The sequence below is a fragment of the Camarhynchus parvulus genome, chromosome 5 (assembly GCF_901933205.1).
Source record: "Camarhynchus parvulus chromosome 5, STF_HiC, whole genome shotgun sequence".
Lineage (NCBI taxonomy): Eukaryota > Metazoa > Chordata > Aves > Passeriformes > Thraupidae > Camarhynchus > Camarhynchus parvulus.
In genome coordinates this window covers 27,294,438-27,314,695 of record NC_044575.1, presented here as the reverse complement: position 1 = coordinate 27,314,695, position 20,258 = coordinate 27,294,438, and the positions used below count along the sequence as shown (strand labels likewise).

At 36.0% G+C, this 20,258-nt stretch overlaps 1 protein-coding gene across 8 annotated transcripts in view; it reads left to right on the top strand.

Annotated features, from left to right (window-relative positions):
• PCNX1 (pecanex 1) overlaps positions 1–20,258 on the top strand; it is an 88,983-nt gene that overhangs the window by 47,913 nt on the left and 20,812 nt on the right. For all 8 annotated transcript variants that reach the window (XM_030949964.1, XM_030949962.1, XM_030949961.1 and 5 more), the window contains 15 exons: positions 557–710; positions 1,446–1,478; positions 2,513–2,684; positions 6,194–6,304; positions 6,773–6,864; positions 8,144–8,253; positions 9,905–10,010; positions 11,759–11,851; positions 13,332–13,482; positions 15,073–15,214; positions 16,561–16,738; positions 17,126–17,234; positions 17,832–17,961; positions 19,010–19,068; positions 19,829–20,044. In XM_030949964.1, coding sequence (XP_030805824.1) covers positions 557–710; positions 1,446–1,478; positions 2,513–2,684; positions 6,194–6,304; positions 6,773–6,864; positions 8,144–8,253; positions 9,905–10,010; positions 11,759–11,851; positions 13,332–13,482; positions 15,073–15,214; positions 16,561–16,738; positions 17,126–17,234; positions 17,832–17,961; positions 19,010–19,068; positions 19,829–20,044 — 1,856 coding nt within the window. The remainder of the gene's footprint in view (positions 1–556; positions 711–1,445; positions 1,479–2,512; positions 2,685–6,193; positions 6,305–6,772; positions 6,865–8,143; positions 8,254–9,904; positions 10,011–11,758; positions 11,852–13,331; positions 13,483–15,072; positions 15,215–16,560; positions 16,739–17,125; positions 17,235–17,831; positions 17,962–19,009; positions 19,069–19,828; positions 20,045–20,258) is intronic.

The window sequence follows — 20,258 nt, the reverse complement described above, 5'->3', positions numbered from 1 at the left end:
AGGATAGTAGTGATTCTGTCCGGGGAGGAATACTCATAACTCTGTTCCGAAAGACTAGCAATATCATAGGGAATTATCTGTATTCCGCTTGGCATATCTTACTCAAGCAAGAGTATTTTTAGTTTCATCGTTAGAAAATCATGAATGACAGATTATATACACAGGTAAGTTATCATACTTGTGTTTTTTCTTAGGCTTATTATCATCTTGGATGGGCTTTGAGTATAGATTTACATTACAGACCGTGCTTCTGGTGGAACATTTGATTAATTTCTAAAATTATCTTCTGAAGTTATCTTCTGCTGTTTAAAGTAAAATTCCATAAGATACTAAGATAATGACTGCTTTCAGCTGTCATTGAAATCCTGGTAGCTCCTAGCTTTGCTAAAGGACAGTGTGCTAGTAGACTATGGAAGTTCAAATTTATTCTTAACTACTTTGCTACCAGTATCATAACTCCTGTTATTTTTGACTGTGACTGCTCCTTTGCAGATTTTTCTAGACATAGTTAGCTTTAAATTCCTTTTTTTCTTTTTTTTCTCTCCCTTTAAAACAGGAATCGTGAGATCCTTGAAAACGTATTAGCTGTCATCCTAGCTATTCTAGTTGCATTTCTGGGCTCTGTACTTCTTATAGAGGGCTTTTTCAAGGATATTTGGGTCTTCCAGTTTTGCCTGGTAATAGCCAGTTGCCAGTACTCACTGTTGAAGGTACTTGAATTTCTCTTTACTTTCTGCAAGCAATAGATATAAATCCATTTGGGTGTTGCAGGTTAGTTAGGGCTTTAAGGAAAAATGTGCATGCTTATAATTTAGAAAGTAATGAGTAAACTTGGCCTCATGGGAAGTTTGATAGATGGTAATGCAAGGTCACGTCACTAGAATAGTTCCACATATGCTTGTTAAACAATCCTTTATTTATTGTTCTCATGCATTCTTTGGTGCATGAAGAGGAGCACATTCTTACATGTTGAACTACAAACTGAACTTGAAGTTTTATTGGTTTGGGTTTTAATTTTCTGTAGTCTCTACGCCTCAGAACATTCATAGGAGGCAATTATATCTAAACATATTTTTAATCAGATAATTAGTTTTTGTTAGACTGATAATGGTTTACTGTAATCTAAGAATGATTATTTTTTGATTTAACTATTAGGATGGAAGTTAGATTTAAAATTAAAGTTCCTAATGCTGTTGAAAAACAGAAGTTCTGAAAATAAGAGACTTGGGGATTTTTTTAGAATTTTGTTTATAGACATCTACTCTTTAAGTAGATTGAATGGTTTAAAACATTGTGCTATTTAAAGGCTGTGATGTGGCTTGACAATGTACAATTGTACAATTAATTGTAGATGTTGTTAAAAGAACTTCAACCAAGAGGATGTGTGTAGGTGAACACACTTATCTGTAGTTTGGGTAACTTTCCTCTTTCTCTTTTGGTTTCAGAGCGTTCAGCCAGATTCTTCTTCCCCCCGACATGTAAGTCATGGGCATGTGCCACTGTACTAACCCTGCAGATGCAGAACTTCCACAGAGAATTGATCATTTAGGTTTGATTTTTCTAGCATTTCTCCTATGTTCCTTCTTACAAGGCGTAAAAGTCTTGTAGTTGTCATAGTGTGTGAGAAGGGACCTGCCTTACTCTTTGTATTTAGCAAATCACCTCCTCCTTCCTGAGCCTAGCTTATGCTAGGGGGCCATGTCATAATAAGGTTTTTGAAGAGTCTTTATTATTCTAGCAATTATACTGAGAAGTATTCTTAATGTTGTAATTTGCTCTGCTGGTATGATCTGACACAGCTTTGATGTTCTGTTTTAGTGGTGTAGATCATTCAGTTGTCCTAGTGTGCACACTGCTTTATTTTTTCACTCTAATGTTCACTAGAGCATTGCAAACTCAGCTTATTAATGTTTGAGCATGGAAATGTTAACGTTCTAGTATTGAACAATATGTTTATATTCTGTTGTGCATCTGCTGGATTGCCAAGAGAGAGCATTACCTCTGTGTCCTAGATAAGGTGTTTAAGAGCATTATTCCTCTGCAGCAAGTCATTAATTTTGTGTAAGAAGTTGTATTTTGATAAACACCAATAGAGATTCTTTCCCCCCGTGCAGCAGAAGCAGTATCTAAGTAATAAGTTTAATCCCTTTTTCCTTAAAATTGATTTATTCTCAGTTGCTTACAAAGCCTAGTCAGAGCTTCTCTAGCATTTAGTACTGCAAGCAACATAGTATAAAATATAGCTGAGACTAAGGGTATATATAGCTTAGTCTAACTTAATGTAACTGTTGTGTCTTTGTTATATCAAAGCCACAAAAAGCACAGACTGGCATTGTTGCAAGGCAATGCTTTAAGGATTTTATGAAGAAAACTTTAGGATGCGGTGAAGTCACAGTCTATTAGTTGATGACCAGTGATTAATTTTGATTCTGAAGGTATCTGTAGCAGAAAAGTTACTTTATCCACTATTAATGAACAAATGTTGGTGTTTTTGTGGTTTCTTTTTAAACAGGGTCACAATCGTATCATAGCCTATAGTAGGCCTGTATATTTCTGTTTGTGTTGTGGTCTGATTTGGCTGTTGGATTATGGCAGCAGAAACATATCTACAACAAGGTTCAGGTTGTATGGAATGGCTTTCACCAACCCATTGCTGCTGCTGTCAGCCAGGGACTTAGTTATAGGTGAGTGGCTTTTTCATGGATTTGAATTGTTTATTTTACAACAGTAGAACTTTAGGGGAACGTTTTCCCCTTCTGTAGCTTTGCTGTAACAAATGGCAGAGATGCCCTCCACTAAAGTTGTTCATTATCTAATATCTTAGCCCTTATCCTTGAACTTGCTTATCTAACTTGAACCTGCATACACTGCCCTTTGCTAGGACCTAGCTGCTCGGTAGTTAAAAAAATATTTTGATTTGTACTCTTTCACACTCTCTGGAGGGGCTTGTGGCAAATGAATAGGAGTTCTCTTAAGTCAGGTTATTTGTATTTAGCAATTGGGCAGAACAATACAGACACAATTTTTAAAAACATTATATACAGGTAAAGTCTTATTTAATGTGCTTCTTCTTGGAACAGGCCTATCAGCAATACCAAAAATACAATTTTTGAGCTGCATTTCCATTTTGAGGTAATCTCATTGTTTTCTGAGCAGCACAGTGCATTCAGAATACTGATAACATTTAACTCCGTTACCCTCCTAAACCTAATGCAGAAAACAGACAATGTAAACCCCAAAACAAGAACCCTTTCCCCTGTTATGAAAATAATAACAGCCCTGTAGTCTCAAGCAGAGCCCATAGAAATGAGAGAGAGACATAAACATTTGAAGACCATCTTATCATGGGAACTTTGCTCCACTAAAGCAATGCACAAACTTATTTGGGTGATCTTCTGTGGATCCCTGCTTCAGGTGGAGTAAGAAAATCTGTAAGAACTAATCTAAACTGAATGCAGTTGCTTTTCAGTTATATCAAAATACCTGTTTGTGAAAGACTACAACAGTTAAATGTTACGTCTGCATGCCCCCAGACAGTCTTCTGTCCAAGAAAAATGAAAACTTGGTCTCAGTGTGGGTTTTTAAAATTTTTAATTTATTAATAAGAATTACTGACTCAAGCATTTTGGGTATTAGTTTTATTACTTGATTTTAGAAACATCCTGTATTTTATGCCTCATACTGCTTCCCCCTTCAGTTTTCTCTGCCAATAACTCTGGGTTTAAACGCCCAGAGGGAAAATGTCTAAGCTGCATATTTATGAACACAAATTGTCCAGACATTTTCAAAGGTGCTTTTTGAGCAAATTCTTTGGTTCCCTTCATGTACTGGCATACTTGATTCTGTATCAGTAATAAAAAAAGAAGATATAGAAGATACTTTCATGATACAAAACTAGCTTCATTTCTCTTGATAATGCTCGATCAGTTTTGGAAGTATTTTCTTCCCTTTTCTGCCATGTGGAGTCATTGCCATAGTGTACACCCATATCCCCATATGGTAATACATAAATATACATGGAGGTGGTGTGTCCTCCTGTGAAAGTGAGCTACTTTTTAAAAGTACTGAAGAGTGAGTCTTACCAGTTTTAAAAGATATGGTGGCATTTTCACCAGGCCATGTCCATCTTGGCATTAGCTTTTAAAACTTCTTAGTTCAGGAGTTCTAAGTGTGTTTTGATCCTTATATTTTACTGTTCTTCTGGGGTGTCTTGTAGCATCATATGTGGTTTATATTTCTTAGCAGTTCTTCCAATTAAAAATCAGATTACTAGAACAGCTTATTCTACTTTAAAAAAAAACCAAAACCAGAATAACAAAACAACTCCCTCAACAATAAAATACCCAAACCAAAACCTCAAAAACCAACATGGTAAAACACCCAACAAAAAAAACCACCCCACTAACCTGCACTGCACATCCCACCCACGCCCCACATCGTACACCTGCCCTTGGAGCAGCTCTTATGTTGCTGAAGCACTGTTTCACAATGCTTTGTGTGTGCTGCAGACTGGGTTGGCTGCTAGCAAACATACTTTGTTAGGTAAAAATCTCAGCTGCCTTTTTTCCTGTTTCCAGGCAAAGCTACTGGAAGAAACATGTACAGCGCGAGGTGAACTTTGTATTTAGATAATATAAGTCTTGTCTCCTTGCCAACAGACAAGTGAGGACTAGTATAAATGCTTTCTTTTGTGTCCCACATATTGCACTTGATCAATTGCTCTAAATCTACTCCACATTTATAATAATTATTTTATCTTTTCACCTAGTTGGTCACTGTTAGAAAACAAGGATGTTACATATTGTAAAAGCATCATAAATACTGGCTTTTTGTTGGACTAGTCTTTAAAAATTGCGTATTCCCAGATCTGTGTAGTAATTTTGTTTCCAATGGGCCCAAGGTAGTTTGACTTACAGACTTTTGGGAAACAACTTTTTAACCTGTCAGTGACAGAACACTGTATTTTCCCTCTATGTTGGCTTTCTTGAGTAATGATTTGAAATAGAGATTTGACTTGAGAAGTCTAATAAAGTATTTTCTTCAGGTATTGAAGAGCTGGTCTGTAGTTGTATATTTCCTAATTAGTGTCAGTAAAAATACAGGATTCAGTGTTTTTCACCAGCTTGCAACCTGCATGTTTTGAATTATATTGTTGTTTAGCATTGCTATGGAGTAGGGAAAAAATCAGATTCTCATTATCTATCTCACTGTAGATATTTCTCATGTGATGTCCTTCAGTGTCCAACTATTCTGTGCATTTAAAATTAGAAAATTAAATTTGAGACTTGTGGTGCTTTACAAGATACTTTAAAGTCTGTTTCTTCTTTTGGTCACTGAAGCTACAAGTCAATAAGATCATAGAAAAACCTCCCTTAACTGCCAGATTGTGTCTGTTAGGGTTATTTTTGTTATTGTTCCTTCTATCTTTAAGAACTTAGAACTTAAAACTTTTAATTTGCTGTTGCATGTGAATTAGATCTGAACTACTATATCTGAACATGCGTAGAAGATTATTTCTGCATCTTCTATTCTTTAGAATGGAAAAAAATATATGTACAGGTGGAGGCATAAGCCTTTTCTGTATTGAAATTAGGTGGCATTAATTTATCTTTGTGTTCTGAAATCCTGTAATTTGCAGGTGTTTTCATGATTCCTACAGTTGTCTGTTCTTGTTAAAAAACCCAAACAAATAGAAAACTCAGTCATTTAGGATTAGAATGTTCAGAAGTGGTGTGGGAAAATGAGTTGAATTGTCAGATACTATTAGTAGCAGAAAGCCTGGAGGTGGGGTGCTTAGCCTCCTTTATGTCAGAGTGGCTGCAACTCCAGACAGGCAGTTAGGCTCGGATAAGTCTCACTTACAATGAGTGAAAACTTACAAGTCTCATCTGTAAACACTCCTGGCTGATGTTTGCTAAATAAAAATGGAAAGCCTGAATTGGCTTGTGTCCATGTCTACAGCAATTAAAAGGAAAGTACTATTGATTTGTATGACCTCTGTATTTAGTCAGTTCTGAGCCATTGAAGTGGGACTTTACATAATGTATATTTTCCTTAGAAATTTATAATAGAAATATTTCAGTGATGTTGAGTTAAAATGGGGTGTGTGACACCATAGAATTTGAACTGAAAAATATCTTACCATGCTGGTTTTTTTGTATTCACCACTTTTTCACCTTTTGTTTTTTTGTAGTGTTTACACTGTGTTTCCCTATAGTATTCTTCATTGGTCTCCTGCCTCAGGTGAATACATTTGTGATGTATCTCTGTGAACAGCTGGACATTCATGTCTTTGGTGGCAATGGTGAGTGTTGTGTTTTTTCAGTGGCAAAAGTATGAGATGTGGAGCAGCCAAGATCAGTATGTTAGTTTAAAAATTTAGTAGTTACACTGTTTTTATTCCTACCCTCTAAACATAGAATACTTTGATTGTGTTTTTAAAAAGCCTGAAAGTCTTCTGATTGATTATTGAGAAATAGAATTACTGTTCTAGTAAGTCTGTCACTTCTTCCTCAATTGGTTTCTATTGCAGTTAACTATTCCCATGGTAAAGCTGTTCAATAACTAAGGAGGTTTAAAAAGCCACATAAAATGCTCTCAATAAAAATTACTTGTAGGGGAAAATACAAGTAGCAGCTCTGGTTTGAATTGTCTTTTTTTTCCATCAGAGGAAATTAGGGGGCTGATGAAGTAAACAAACTGAAGTATTTTGTATTCTAACTTCAGACCGTAATAATGTTTTTTCTTTTCTTTTCATTTGTATGATACTCAGCTACCACAAGCCTGCTTGCAGCACTTTACAGTTTTATCTGTAGTATTGTGGCAGTAGCATTGTTGTATGGACTGTGCTATGGTGCCCTGAAGGTGAGAAAAAATTTATGCACAGTAAATCTATTTTGGGGTTTGCTCTCTGCTTCCTTCTGTATTAAGTATCTAAAGTATGCAACTACTTAACTAGAAATACTGGTTTGATTTACTAGGGTTTTATTCTTGCTCAGCTGTGAAGTCAGTAGAGGAGATGCAATGCAGGAACAAAGCAGATTTTTTGCTTTTAAAAGGTGTGTGATTTGTGCCTGCTCTGATGGGCTTTTTTTATTGAAAACACATGACATTTACCATCATTTCCATTCTACATCAATTCTTGAAAATATCACGCAAGTGACTTGTTTCTAGCAGAGTCTGCATATAGTTGTATGTTAACCTCTCAAAGTGGCACGTGTATTTTTTTTTCCTGGTGCTGCAGAAGTGAAATAATTGTGTTTTCTAATTAATATTTATTTGAGAAGAAACCAAGAAATAGTTTTTAGTGTCAGAGTGAAGCTATTTGCCTATCTGAAGGGGAGAGTTAAAGAGTTAGCTGGCCAAGGAACACACATACACGCCCCCATACCCACCCTGTTTTCCTTGCTTGAAATGTTGTTTGAAAACAGTAGGAGTGTGATGCTGGTTCTGTTTATTAATTTCAGGTGTTTGTCAATAACCAGACATGCTCAGTTTACAATGAATTGTAACGTGTGTGGGTCCTACTCAGAGTTGGGTGGCTTTTCCACTTTATCATAGAGAGTAGAAAGTTCCTAGAGGGGTTACTCCCATGATACTCTCACCTGCAGGACATCGTTAGCTTTCTGTGAATTTGTGCACTTGTCTCATTAGCCTTTGGTAAACACATCCATTTAAGACAAACAAGCTTTAGCAAGGAATAACTCTTTCATCTTTGTAGATCTGGTGCAGATCAGGAAAACACAAATAAAGCTGCTGTTTAATCTGCATTCAGCACATTAGGAAAAATAAATCTTGAGTCAAATATATGTAACGTTCAAAATTTAGAAGTGACTAAATACAGCTCTTAATAGCCTGTGGTCTCAAGGAATGCAGAAAATGCTTCATAAGGGTTATGAGAAATAATGACTATTTAATGATTAAGATGGTGTAGATTTGAGGGATGTACACTGTGCTAGAGGTTCTGATCTATAGTTAGACATAGGTAAAGATGGAACAATATTTTTGTACAAAAAGCCCTGGCTTATTTTTGTGGAGTTGTAGTTAATTTCTCCATTCTCTGTGATACACATAATTCTTGTGTGTCAGGCAAAGTGGTGTGTATTTTGTCTCCTTTTTATTAACATTTTGTTTCTGTCTCCAGGATTCCTGGGATGGGCAGCATATTCCCGTTCTCTTCTCCATATTTTGTGGTTTGTTAGTGGCAATATCGTATCATCTCAGCAGACAAAGCAGTGACCCTTCTGTACTTTTGTAAGTGACTCAGTTTGTATCTCTTCCCCAATAAGGAAGTAAGTTGCAAGGAAAAACTTCAAATCATGTTATTATTCAGTAGTGTTTGAACTTGTACTCGCCAGCACGAGTCAAAAATAGTATATCCTTGGTTCAATGGTTAGAAAATCTCAGAGTTTGCATCTAGTTCCTTCTCTAGCAATGACCTTTTTTGTGACTTCTGCTAAATCACTTACATGCCAAAATCTGATTTATTTGCCTGCTGATGTTCTCCAAAATGTCGGTCAGGTGCCATCTTTTTGCTGCTGGGTTTGTTGGGAATAACACATATGCCCTTTTCGTGTTTAAAGAGGTGCTCCAGGCACTGGTTTAAGCTGAAGTCCACAGGGGGACTTCTTGAATACTTTCACTTCATTTGTTGATGTTTTCTTATATTGAATGTGTGCTCCATGCACTTGTTCAAATAATTATGCTAAATTATAAGGATACATTTCTGTGATGAGTATTCCCATATAGGATAAGGAAACAGGTATTCATGTTATTCTGTGCTGGAGTAGAGATCTGATGCTGAGGGTGTTTGATTCAGTTAATAATGATATATGTAAAACAAAATAGTTCCAGTAGGAGAAACACCCCCCCAGAACAGCCAATGAAAAAGCTCAGCCACATACCTAGGTGAGGCAGAGCTTGAACTTGGATTTAAATGTAGCTGTAATGTTGGGTGAATTTGATAAATATTGGCTTGGGGTAGATAGTGAAGGACCTCCTCTGTGAAAAACAAAACTAATGATTCATGAATGTTTACACCAGAGGAAATTTCTTATCTGTGGGTTGACTACTAAACCTTGTCCAATTACTCTTAGTTCAGTTGATATGAGGTTCTTTTCCCTGGATACTTGTTCTTTTGTTCCTTCCAAAAACTAAAGCCTGGATGGTCATGTTTGACTGTGGTACAGTTAAGCATTGTAATACATTGCAATATGTAATTTCCTTTGAAGATCTACGGCTCATTCTGTAGTGATTTTCCTGTCCATAAAATGAAATAATATTTCTGCACTAAGTAGGATGTTGTAAAAAAAATCACACTGAGAGGTTGTGAGACAGCTTGTTAAGACTAGTAACATTGCACGTGGGCTTCTAAAAGCTTAGGTGTAAGGTTTTGGAGCTTCAGTATCAGCAAGGCATGCTAAGAATTTAGAAGTTTGATCAGCGTGGCTAATTCATTAATTAAACAGGCTAGAATAGGTTTCTTTTGTTGTTGCTGTTGAATTAAACCAAAGAATTCATGGTTTTTAAATGGCATTGCCAAATAGGCTACTTCCAAATTTTGCACATTTCTGTTCAGTTATTCATGAGTTGAAGTTTTGTTTCATGAGTGCTAAATTTCACTTAAAATTGTTTTTGTTCAATTAATCCTGTGTTGCTAGTAGAGAAACTGCAGTTTGAACATCTGGCTGCTGCTCTTTAATAGTCACTGTTCTGTACAGCAGAGAACTGATTCTTTTATAAAGTTGACATATGTGTAAATTAGCTCAACTATGTGAAAGCACTGATGTGCCAAAATTAATTTTTTGTGGTCAATGTGTAATAGAAATTCTGACTTTGTTATTATTATAAAACCACACAGAACAATACATGCTTTTCAGTGGGATTTTTTTGTCATTCTTTTAAGCTCTTTAGTGCAATCAAAATTTTTTCCTAATTCTGAAGACAAAAACCCTGAAGATCCTCTGTCTGAAGTAAAAGATCCTTTACCTGAGAAGCTTAGAAATTCTGTGGTAAGTAGGCTTTTTTATTATCTTTTGAATTCCATTTAAGCATTTACTTTGTGTTGGTTTATATAGCGTCCGTCCAGATCTTGCTTAGATCACACTTGTCACCTAGCAAGGTACTAATTGGAATGGATATCACAGCATTTCAGTCTGCAGCTGGACTCATGTGCTACCCCCAGGAGTGTAATGCTGATATTGCAATTTTAAGTTATTTAAAAGCAGAGGGAGTTGGAATTCCCTGGTGTGGATTCAGTGAAGTATCACTGAGGATCATCTTTTATCACATGGATAATAATAGATGATGCTTGCTTTTGTGTAGAAGTTAGTGGGAAAGAGTTAATGGTGGCAAAACTATATTAACTCAGTGTTTCTAATAATTGTGAGGAAGAGCTTTGTGCTTGCTGCTCCAGAAGTAGAAATTAAAAATTGAAAGTATTTTGGGGCTTTTTGTGGTTTGTTTGGGTGGTCTAAGTTGTTTTGTTGTTTACTTTCTTTGGAAGCAGATGTAACCTTTCCATTTACTTTAAAAACTGCTTTGAATTTTTAGTGCAAATGCACTCTAAATATTTATGGAAGTAGTAATATTTAAACATTATTCTTTTTGACACAATGTAGCAATAAGTAAGAGACTTAAGAAGCTTACTATGTTTAACTTGTACCAAAGAAAGTTGAGTATGCATTTAGCTTTGTGTAGGGCTGAGCTTTAGGCTGAGCTCTATAGCTGGGTTTTTCATAATACAGCAGTTAGAAGCATGATGAGGTGCAGTGTGTGGAAACTGCAAATAAATATTTAGAGCAGAGAAACTGCAATTCTTTTAACTTTTGGCAGGAAGGAGTTACCATAGGAGCTGCAAGCTCCTCTTTAGCTCTCGAACTGTGGTGTTAGTCTCCAAGGAGGCAGAGGAGCTGAGGATTTTGATAGTCTTTCTTACTGTGGTTTTTAAAATCAGGACAACTGATTTTAAAAAAAGCAAGTTGTAGCCCGAGAAGTTAAGGCTTTGCAGCAATAATTGCTGTGTGTAATTATTTGTCCAATTTTGGAGTAGATAATCCTTTAATGATTTTCTTGGCTGTAAATATTGATGCTGTTTTTACAGAGTGGGAACAAGCTACACTTGGGGCCCTAAGTACGCATTGCCCCCTTGTGGCTGCGGCTGGCATTACTGGTCTTGAGGCGGGACTTGCCCGTTAGCAATGGCTTGTTTTCATTGTTTGGGAGTAATGGAAAATTCAGACTCGTTCCTCGGGGTCATTCCAAAGCTATCCTGTACCCTTCTACAAAGAAGGCAGAAAAGGGTTAAAGAGCCCGGTTGTTTGGTAACTTGGCCTCAGCAGCACTCTTCCAGGGCTCTTAACTGCCCTGTAGTCTAAGCACTTCTTAGATCATAAAGAGGAAATTTGATTGTCCCTTCCAGTGCTTTCATCAGGGGACCCTTGCACCACCTCACAGTCCAGGATTAGAGAAAATATTTGATATATTGATTTGTCCTGCCCCACCATGAGTCTTTCATTTAGCTGAACTGATGCTCTTAGCTGTAAGATTTGTCTTGTGAAATTTCACATAACTTCAGTGGAAGTAGTTAACACTAGCATAATTTTAAAAATCTTTAATCAGTTTCAGTGTTACTGCATTTGTGTATTAAGAAGGTATTGAAATGTTGCACTCTATCTTGAGGATAGTTTCTAACTTTAATGATTCTAACAGGTCAGTCAAAGCTGGTATTTTCTAAAATTATTTTATTTTGACTCCACAGAGTGAACGATTGCAGTCTGACCTGATAGTGTGTATAGTGATTGGTGTCCTCTATTTTGCAATTCATGTCAGTACAGTATTTACAGTTTTACAGGTAAGATGTTACCTCGTGTCTTCAATTTGCCTTCTGTATGTGGTGTGATATAAAGTGTATTCTGGTCGTTCACTGAGTCTTCTGTGTAATTTTAGCTGGTATTTAAACATATAGCATAATAAGTACGTGACTGACTGAAGGTCTTCACTTTTATGTGCTCAAAAGATCATCTTCCTTAGCCCTTTCCTAGTTTCTTCCTATGTTTTAGATTTTTATTATAGCCTCTGATACAAAACACCCTCTTATGAGTCATCAATCTCAAATAGTGTCAGAATTGTTTTGAAATAAGGAAAAATGAAACTTTAAAACAGTGTTTAAAATGTTTTGTGCTCAAAGTCTGAGAGGCTGAACCTTGACTCAGCAGTTCCATGCTGGCATGGCTCTTTGTAGACTGTAGTGTAGGGCAGTATGCCTTTATTGGAATGATTATTTATAGGACTTTAAAGATCATTTGAGTTTAAAGTTTTTGACTTGTCATTGTAGCTAGTGCTTGGATACTTTTAATGTTTATCTGTGGCTCTTGATGATAATGGCATGGGACTAGATCCTGTGCTTCAGTTTAAGTAAAGCGTTTCCCTCAAGAGCTGCAGTTACTGAGTTTCTTATTTTGGTATTCCTATTATTGCCTAGCTGATGAATAGCCTTATGTAAGGCAAATGAAAATTTCTGGCATGTATTTTAGAGTACATGCTGCCGAAAGTAAGAAACTAATTTTTAAAAGCATATGCATTTAGGTAATTTCACGTCTTCATGGTGAAGTGCATTACTTAAGCACATGTACTTGTGCTTTCTGAGGAAAATATCCCTTCTATTATTGCATGGCTGGATTTCAGCACTCCACCTGAATGTTGCTTTCCCCCGTGTTTGAGAGACTGGGCTGTATGCTCTTCACCAGTTGTATATTTCAGTAGGCTTGGGCTTCACAGAATTCACAAAGAGCTTATGACAAGATAATGCAATCCTAGTTTTGCAATTATCTAGACTTATGTAGAAATTTAGAGAAATTTTTAATGTGTAGAAAGCATTGTTGTGAAATCCAACCATCATCCCTTGTTAATTTTACAGTATTTTGTGACTTCTGTGGAAGGGATTGGTCTTGTGGGGGGCTTCTTACCTTCTCAAGTGAATGTGAAACTAATGATTTGCTTGTACCTCCTTTTATCTAGCAGATGGAAATGTAAATTGGGTTCAGCCTTTAGAGAATAATACCTTTATAAAATGCATATGGGTCAGAAGCAATGGACTGTGAAAAAAGATTGGTGTACTATTTTTACTTGAAAGTACATTTCAGCTTAGTGAAAAATTGTTAGATATGAAGGTTTTTTTTCTCACAGGGTTTCTTGTTTTATCTTAAAGTTGGTAGTATAGTTTCTCATGAAGAGATGCATTAGTATTGCAGGAGCATCTGCTCATGCTGGAAAATACACTAGCAATGTTTTTCATAAAAGACAGATCTTAATTTCTTCAATTTTTTTTTTAGCCTATTTTAAGTTATGTTCTCTATGCATTGGTGGGTACGGTGGGCTTTGTGACCCATTATGTTCTGCCTCAACTCCGAAAGCAGCTTCCTTGGCATTGCTTTTCTCACCCGCTGCTGAAAACCAAGGAATACCATCAGTTTGAAGTCCGGAGTAAGTATTGTCTGTAACACTTCCTTCAACTTGCTGTAGCTGCTGACCAACTTGTGTTACCTATTGATTTACTTCATCTCTTTACTCTTCTCACCACTGGAATTTCATTACATTTGGTCTATAAATGTATTTGTTTCTCAGTTCCTCATGCTTTGATTCCATGACATTTTATCTATCTCTTAACTGATGATGGTAATATGAGTGTTAACATTATCTCAGAGCAGTTCCATTAAAACATAGTCTTCAAAATCGTGAGTGGCGAAGTTTGTTCTTGTGATTGCCTCAATAATTTTTCATAAAGATTGAGTGTGTTTCACTATGTATTTCCTCAACATATTAAGTTTTCAGATGTTTTAGAGGATTAGCTGAGGTGGGTGCTGGTGGAGACTTCATCCTGGCACTTATTTGGTTTTTAATAGTATTGTTAACATGTTTAACAACAGAAAATAGTGAGTGGTCAACTGATAGATGAAGACACCAAGGGACCAGTCTTACAACTTGATCTGCATAGATATGTGCTTGCAGCTTAACATGTTAGCATTAGGCTAAAGCCTGTGTTCTCATGGAATTTTTCCCCAGAGATGCAAAAAAGATGAGGTTACACTGCTTATTAGTTTTCCAGAATGGATAAATGTTGTGGTTGATTGTGGGGATTTCACTATTGGAATGTTTTTATTGTTAACAGCAGACTTAAGAAACTCCTGTCTAAACTGCCTTGGACAAAACTGAAACTATTTTGGTTTTTCTTTTCAAATAATTGTCAAAACAAGAGAGCATTCTGCTCCTGAAAGGAGCAGAGAATTATCAGAATTGATTCACAAACTTTCTACCTTTGTAGCAGCCATTCAGTGTGGTCTTTTCATTGATGTCTAACTTGTGGGATTTTTTTTCCCAGTGATTGCATGTAAAGATGGATAAATATGAATAGTAATTGTAGTATGATGTCAGACTTTTATCTGGAAGAAGTGAAAAGTGCAACTAAATGCATTAAGTCTTTAATCTCTAAAACTAGAAAAGCTACAGTTGTTGCCCTTTATGTAGGCATCAATGTTTACCACAACTTCTGACATTAAATCTTCTAGCCTATATTGTAGAACAATTTTTTTATCTTAATTTGCAGTCATTTGAAACACACCTTACAATTCTTGTAGAAGTTTAAAAGTAGTTGCTCAAGTGACAGACATTTGTGTTGGCAGGTTACATAGGCTCTTCTGTAGAGCTGTAAATCAGGAATCCTTCAAATGGAATAGGGTTGAAAAACATCCTTTTGTGTGAGATAAAAGGCATAATTTCAAACAGCTTCATCAATAGCAATGTTGAAATTATTGAAGAGGTGGAACCCAGTTTGTTTCCTTCTGCGTACAGTAAGCAAGTAGCTTGCCAACTGTTCTGTTGTTGTGTGAACCGTGCAAAAATTCTACTGCAGCTGCTGACAGGAACTTCTCTTTATTTTGCTTAAATAAACTACCAAGGTCCATTGTAAGAAAACAGTTATTCCAAGTTGATTAAATGAAGAGTCTTTATTTTATAACCAGGTGTTTTTGATTTGACAGTGCCATCTGATTTTTTCTTTTTAATATATCTTGACAGATGCTGCGCATGTTATGTGGTTTGAGAAACTTCACATTTGGCTCCTTTTTGTAGAGAAGAATGTTATCTATCCACTGATAGTCCTCAATGAGCTTAGTAGCAGCGCTAAGAATATTGCTAGTCCAAAGAAACTGGATACTGAGTAAGTAGAAAAGGCTATTAAGTAATCTTGAGTATGTCTGCTGTGGTGGGAAATTAAATAGTGACTTCTGGCATCAATGGGAAGACAGAACACCGTAATGGTATTGTCTTAAGAGTAAGGCAAGGAATAAATAAAGCTTTTCTTTATTTGAAAGCCTGTATAAAGCTGACTTAAACTGATTGGAGTATTACACTGTTAAACAGGACACTCCTGCAAAGATAAATCATTCAACTCCTAGCATATACTGTGAAGATGGCAGGTTGTGGAATTACCTAGTACTGTGATAAGTTTGCTTGTTGAGCTACAGAGTCTATAATATGATTATCCAGATGGCAAGTTCAAGATAGTGTTGATACGTTCTGGTAGTTTATCAAGTGTAAATTTCAGACTTGCTCTCTGAGTTGGTGTGCCAGTGTGCTGCCCCTCTGCACCTTTCTTCACTCATCAAGGAATTCCCCAGGCTTCCTAGCCCCTAAGTATAATCCATATCCAGATGGAATTGCACACTGCTTCTTAAATTGAATCTTAGTTATAATCCCTTGAGCAGTGTATCTGACTGTCTTAGCAAATGATAGCTCAATAATAAGCCCTGCATTTTTTGCCTCCAAGAAACAGTAACCAGGTGTCTTTTTTGGATTTGAAATTCTATTCTTAGTAATAAAAGAGTATAAATAGTGAAACTAATCAGAAAATATTTTGGGAGGCAAGTTGTTAGATTCATTTTGTGGGGTGGTGTGTGTCTTTTTTGGCTTTCTTAATTTTAATCCTTGCATCTAGTAAGTTCTTGCTTTGAGCTCATTATCATAGTCACTATGGGACCTTTGGGAGGAACATTGCCATTATGTTCTTTAACTTCTTTTTTTAATAACCCTTTGATATGTCAGTTGCTATGTCTGAAAAAATTGCTGTTCCCTCTGTAGAAATTAGAGCAGTATAGTCATGCAGGAAATGATAATCCAATGTTCATTAACATCCTCTTGATGATTAATCTAGCATTTTAGTATTCATAACCTAAATTAAAGACCAGGTTTTTCTTCAGACCACAAGGATATTTCATCTCCTAATATTTTTTCTTTTTTAGTGGCATGCTTAGAAATAATCTTGAACATTGATTGGCTTGAGAGTACTGATGAAAAGATTTAGATAGTAACCTTTTTTTTTTAGATAAAATCAGATGTTATCTTTAAAAAACCAGCAAATTATTAACGCCCTTTGCCCACAATTCCAAAAGCAAACCCAAATCAAAGTTTGAAGAGATTGATATTACATAACAGCATAGCTTAAGTGATCTTTAAACCCCTTTCAGATAACAGGTAATAACTGTTTTTTGTGACTTCCTTACACAGGTTGGGTGCTTTAATGATCACAATAGCTGGCTTGAAGTTACTGCGTTCATCATTCAGTAGCCCAACGTGCCAGTATGTCACTGTTATTTTCACAGTGCTCTTCTTTACTTTTGATTACAAAAGTTTTACTGAGACCATGCTGCTAGATCTCTTCTTCATGTCCATACTCTTCAGCAAGGTAACTTTTCACTCTGTTTTGAGGTGTTTCAGTTCATCCAAAGGGGAAAACAGATGGATAGTCCTATCTGATAGGTATTCTTGCAGATTCTCAGTCTTTTGTACTGTAATAGATATGCTGTAAGGCAGCTAAGACTTCTTTTTCCCAAAGCATTTCTGTTGGCTTGAGAAACCATATGTAAGTTTCTAAACATCGCCTGAGTTTGTATGTAGAACTAGGAAGTGCATCTTATGTTACTTTTATAACGACATCCTTTTTCAAAGTCTCAAAGCTTCTGGTAGATCAGTAAGAACTCTAGGATGACCAGTAAATTCCTCAGGATGCAAGGCATGTTGATTGTTAGTGAAAATACTGAATTGTTTTTCTCTTTTTTTTTCCCCCCTGTAGCTTTGGGAACTCTTTTATAAATTGAGATTTGTATATACCTACATTGCTCCCTGGCAGATCACATGGGGGTCTGCCTTCCACGCTTTTGCCCAGCCCTTTGCTGTGCCACGTATCCTTTGAAAATGCAAACCTTCTTCTGAAGTTGTCTATTTATAATTCTGAGTACTGCATTGTAATGGATTCTGTGTTATGGGGTAAAACTGATGAAAGAGCAGGTTTGTCTAGTGAGTATTTACAAAGAAGCTGTGCACACTTTCTGCCTTGTTACAATGCTGTGAATTATATGGTAATGGTAGGAATAGCATCCTGATGTAAAAAAACACATGGGCCAGAAGTAATTCTGAAAATCACATTACTTCCTTTTGATAGTCATTCGCTTTTACAGGAGTCATTATGGTTTTAGTCCTTGAGTTTTGCATTTTAAACTTCTGTAAGCTGGTTTGAATGGCATGTTGAGTTAGTATTTTCAACTGAATTTTTGGGAATGACTGTCATGTCTAGTGCCAGATTTCCATCTGTTTCTGTTTTTAAAAACAAAAAGGATCCCCTTAGTGCTGGAAATGCTGCAAACGTCTTTGCTGCATAGAAATTCATAGAGATCTTGTTTTGCTCTTCATTAGTGTTGCTGTCTGTATTGAACACAATCACAGAAGCTAAAAAAAAAAGTAGTTGTTGCCTTGCTTTCCTTAATTCTCTTATCCTACAGATTCTGCCATGTTGTTTGTCCAAGCAGTTGTGTCAGCTTTCTTCTCTACTCCACTGAATCCTTTTCTGGGAAGTGCAATATTCATCACTTCATATGCCAGGCCTGTCAAATTCTGGGAAAGAGACTACAAGTAGGTGAAACAATAAAGTTTTAAATAATTTGTTTTTAATGGACTAGGTATGTCTTAAATGTTGGTTTGGGGCATTTTTGGTTGTTTTTTTTTTTTTTTAACTTGTGAATTTCTGTTATTGTTTTTCCCCAGAGAAAACTAGTGTAAAGCACTGAAAGTTTTCACTTAACTTGTTTCTGAAATACTGTAGCAGCTGTTTTTTACACTAGGATCATTTGCTTCAGCTGCTTAAGTAATGTCTACATAGTGGTATGCCATCCTGATATTTTAAACATTAAATTTATGGTATTGTGAAGTGCAATTTTAATCAAAAAGTGAGTTTATGTATAAAAAGTTTTGGGGGACCAGTTCATAGGTGTATTTTAGCTGTGTTATTGTTCTTCTCACAGCAAAACTGGCTGAACTTAATACAAAAATATTTCAAAGTAATTGGTTTTTTTTGTTCAAGGTGGGATCAGTAGTAAAAGAATCTTCAGGTCAGATTATGTTTCGTTTTGTTTTATTTCTCTTACGCTATCAGCAATAGACAACTTAATCAGACCAATAAAATATTATATAAACAGAATAGGGCAAGTTGAACGGATATTTCTGGTATTTCCCTTCTAACATTAGAACAGTTTAAATGCAATGTTCCAAATCTTAGATTAGATCATTATAGTTGTAATTTCAGATAATGAAAGAACTGTCTAAAAATTAATCTTTCACTAAAGTCTACTGAAATGTTAGCTGGGCTGATTTAATTGTCTTAATTTATTCTCACATCTAAAACTTTGATACCTAAGAAAATGTATGCACTTTTATCTAAAGTGCAAGATTATTCTATTGCTGTTTACTGTGGACAAACTTTATTAGGCATTATAATGCTATCATACACAAAAATACTTTTGCATATGAGAAGAGCAGAAAATATGCATCTAAAATTATTTTAAAATAACTTTTTGAAACTATTTGATTTGGAATATTGAACACTATATTATTAGTTTCTTTGCCTAGACATTGTTGCAGTAATGTATTTTGCATTAAGTATGTTTTATTTTATTCTTTTCAGCACAAAACGTGTGGATCATTCAAATACTAGACTGGCTTCGCAGCTGGATCGGAATCCGGGTAGCTCTCCTAGATGGATTTTGATAGCTGGTTTGGAGTTTTTGGGGGGTTGGTTTTTTTTGGGGGGGAGTGGCATTTGGGAAGTGGGTTGGTGGGTTTCTTTTTTTTTTAGAGGTGAGTTTTCTTCTAGTTCCTTTTTTTTCCAAATGTAAATGGCTTTTTATTGGATTTTTATAGGATTCATGATCACTTTGCCCTCTGATCTTGTCCAACCATGTCCAACAGCTGTCGCTCTGTCTACTGTTAGTTTTTCTTCTGTCATCTCTCTTGCTTTATTCTTTAGGCTGTCCCATAAGTTTTTTGATTTCACTCTTAGGTTTGTGTTTACCTTTTTATTTATAATTGTAGCAGGCATTAAACTGTTTTGCTTTTTATTCTTCAGTAATTTTAAAAGTACCAAGTATTGTTTGAGGGTGTCTCATTGTCATGGTAATGAGTACAACAGACATCACTGAGATATGTCTGTGCTCCATTTGCTTTTGCACTTTATTATCTTGAATAGGTTGATGGGAGATGCATGAATGGAACTGAAGGAATAATTTGGGAAATGGAGGAGTGACTAAGAAAAAATTTGGTTCAAAATACAAATGTCATTTGGGATTCATTTGGAGTAGTTGTCTCTTAAAAAGGGGAAAGTGAGGGATAGAATATGACCTTGAAACCATATTGTGGTTAAGAATAAGATAGGATTCAATGTGAAGTAAATCAAGCTTGCTGTTTTTCTGCAGTTTCAGATAACCTAAATCCAATCTTCCTGCAGGTTCAGATGATAACAACCTGAATTCTATCTTCTATGAGCATTTAACCCGTTCCCTTCAGCACAGCTTATGTGGAGACTTGTTGTTGGGCCGCTGGGGAAACTACAGTACTGGGGACTGCTTCATCCTAGCCTCTGACTACCTCAATGCACTAGTACACCTTATAGAGATAGGAAATGGCTTAGTCACCTTCCAGCTGAGGGGGCTTGAATTCAGAGGTGAGTGTATTAGATGTCCTTAGCTGTCTGCACTATAAAAAGTAGGCTTCTGCTTTAGAAACTGAAGTTATTTTCAGTTCTATCCCGTTAATAAATTGCTTTGAAAATGGCCTGCAGGGCCTCTTGATGCTCCTGTCACTTGACGCTAAGTCCCTCTTTCCATTTTAATGCAACATGGCTATTTGTTAGTGAAACCTAACTAAAATGGGATCCC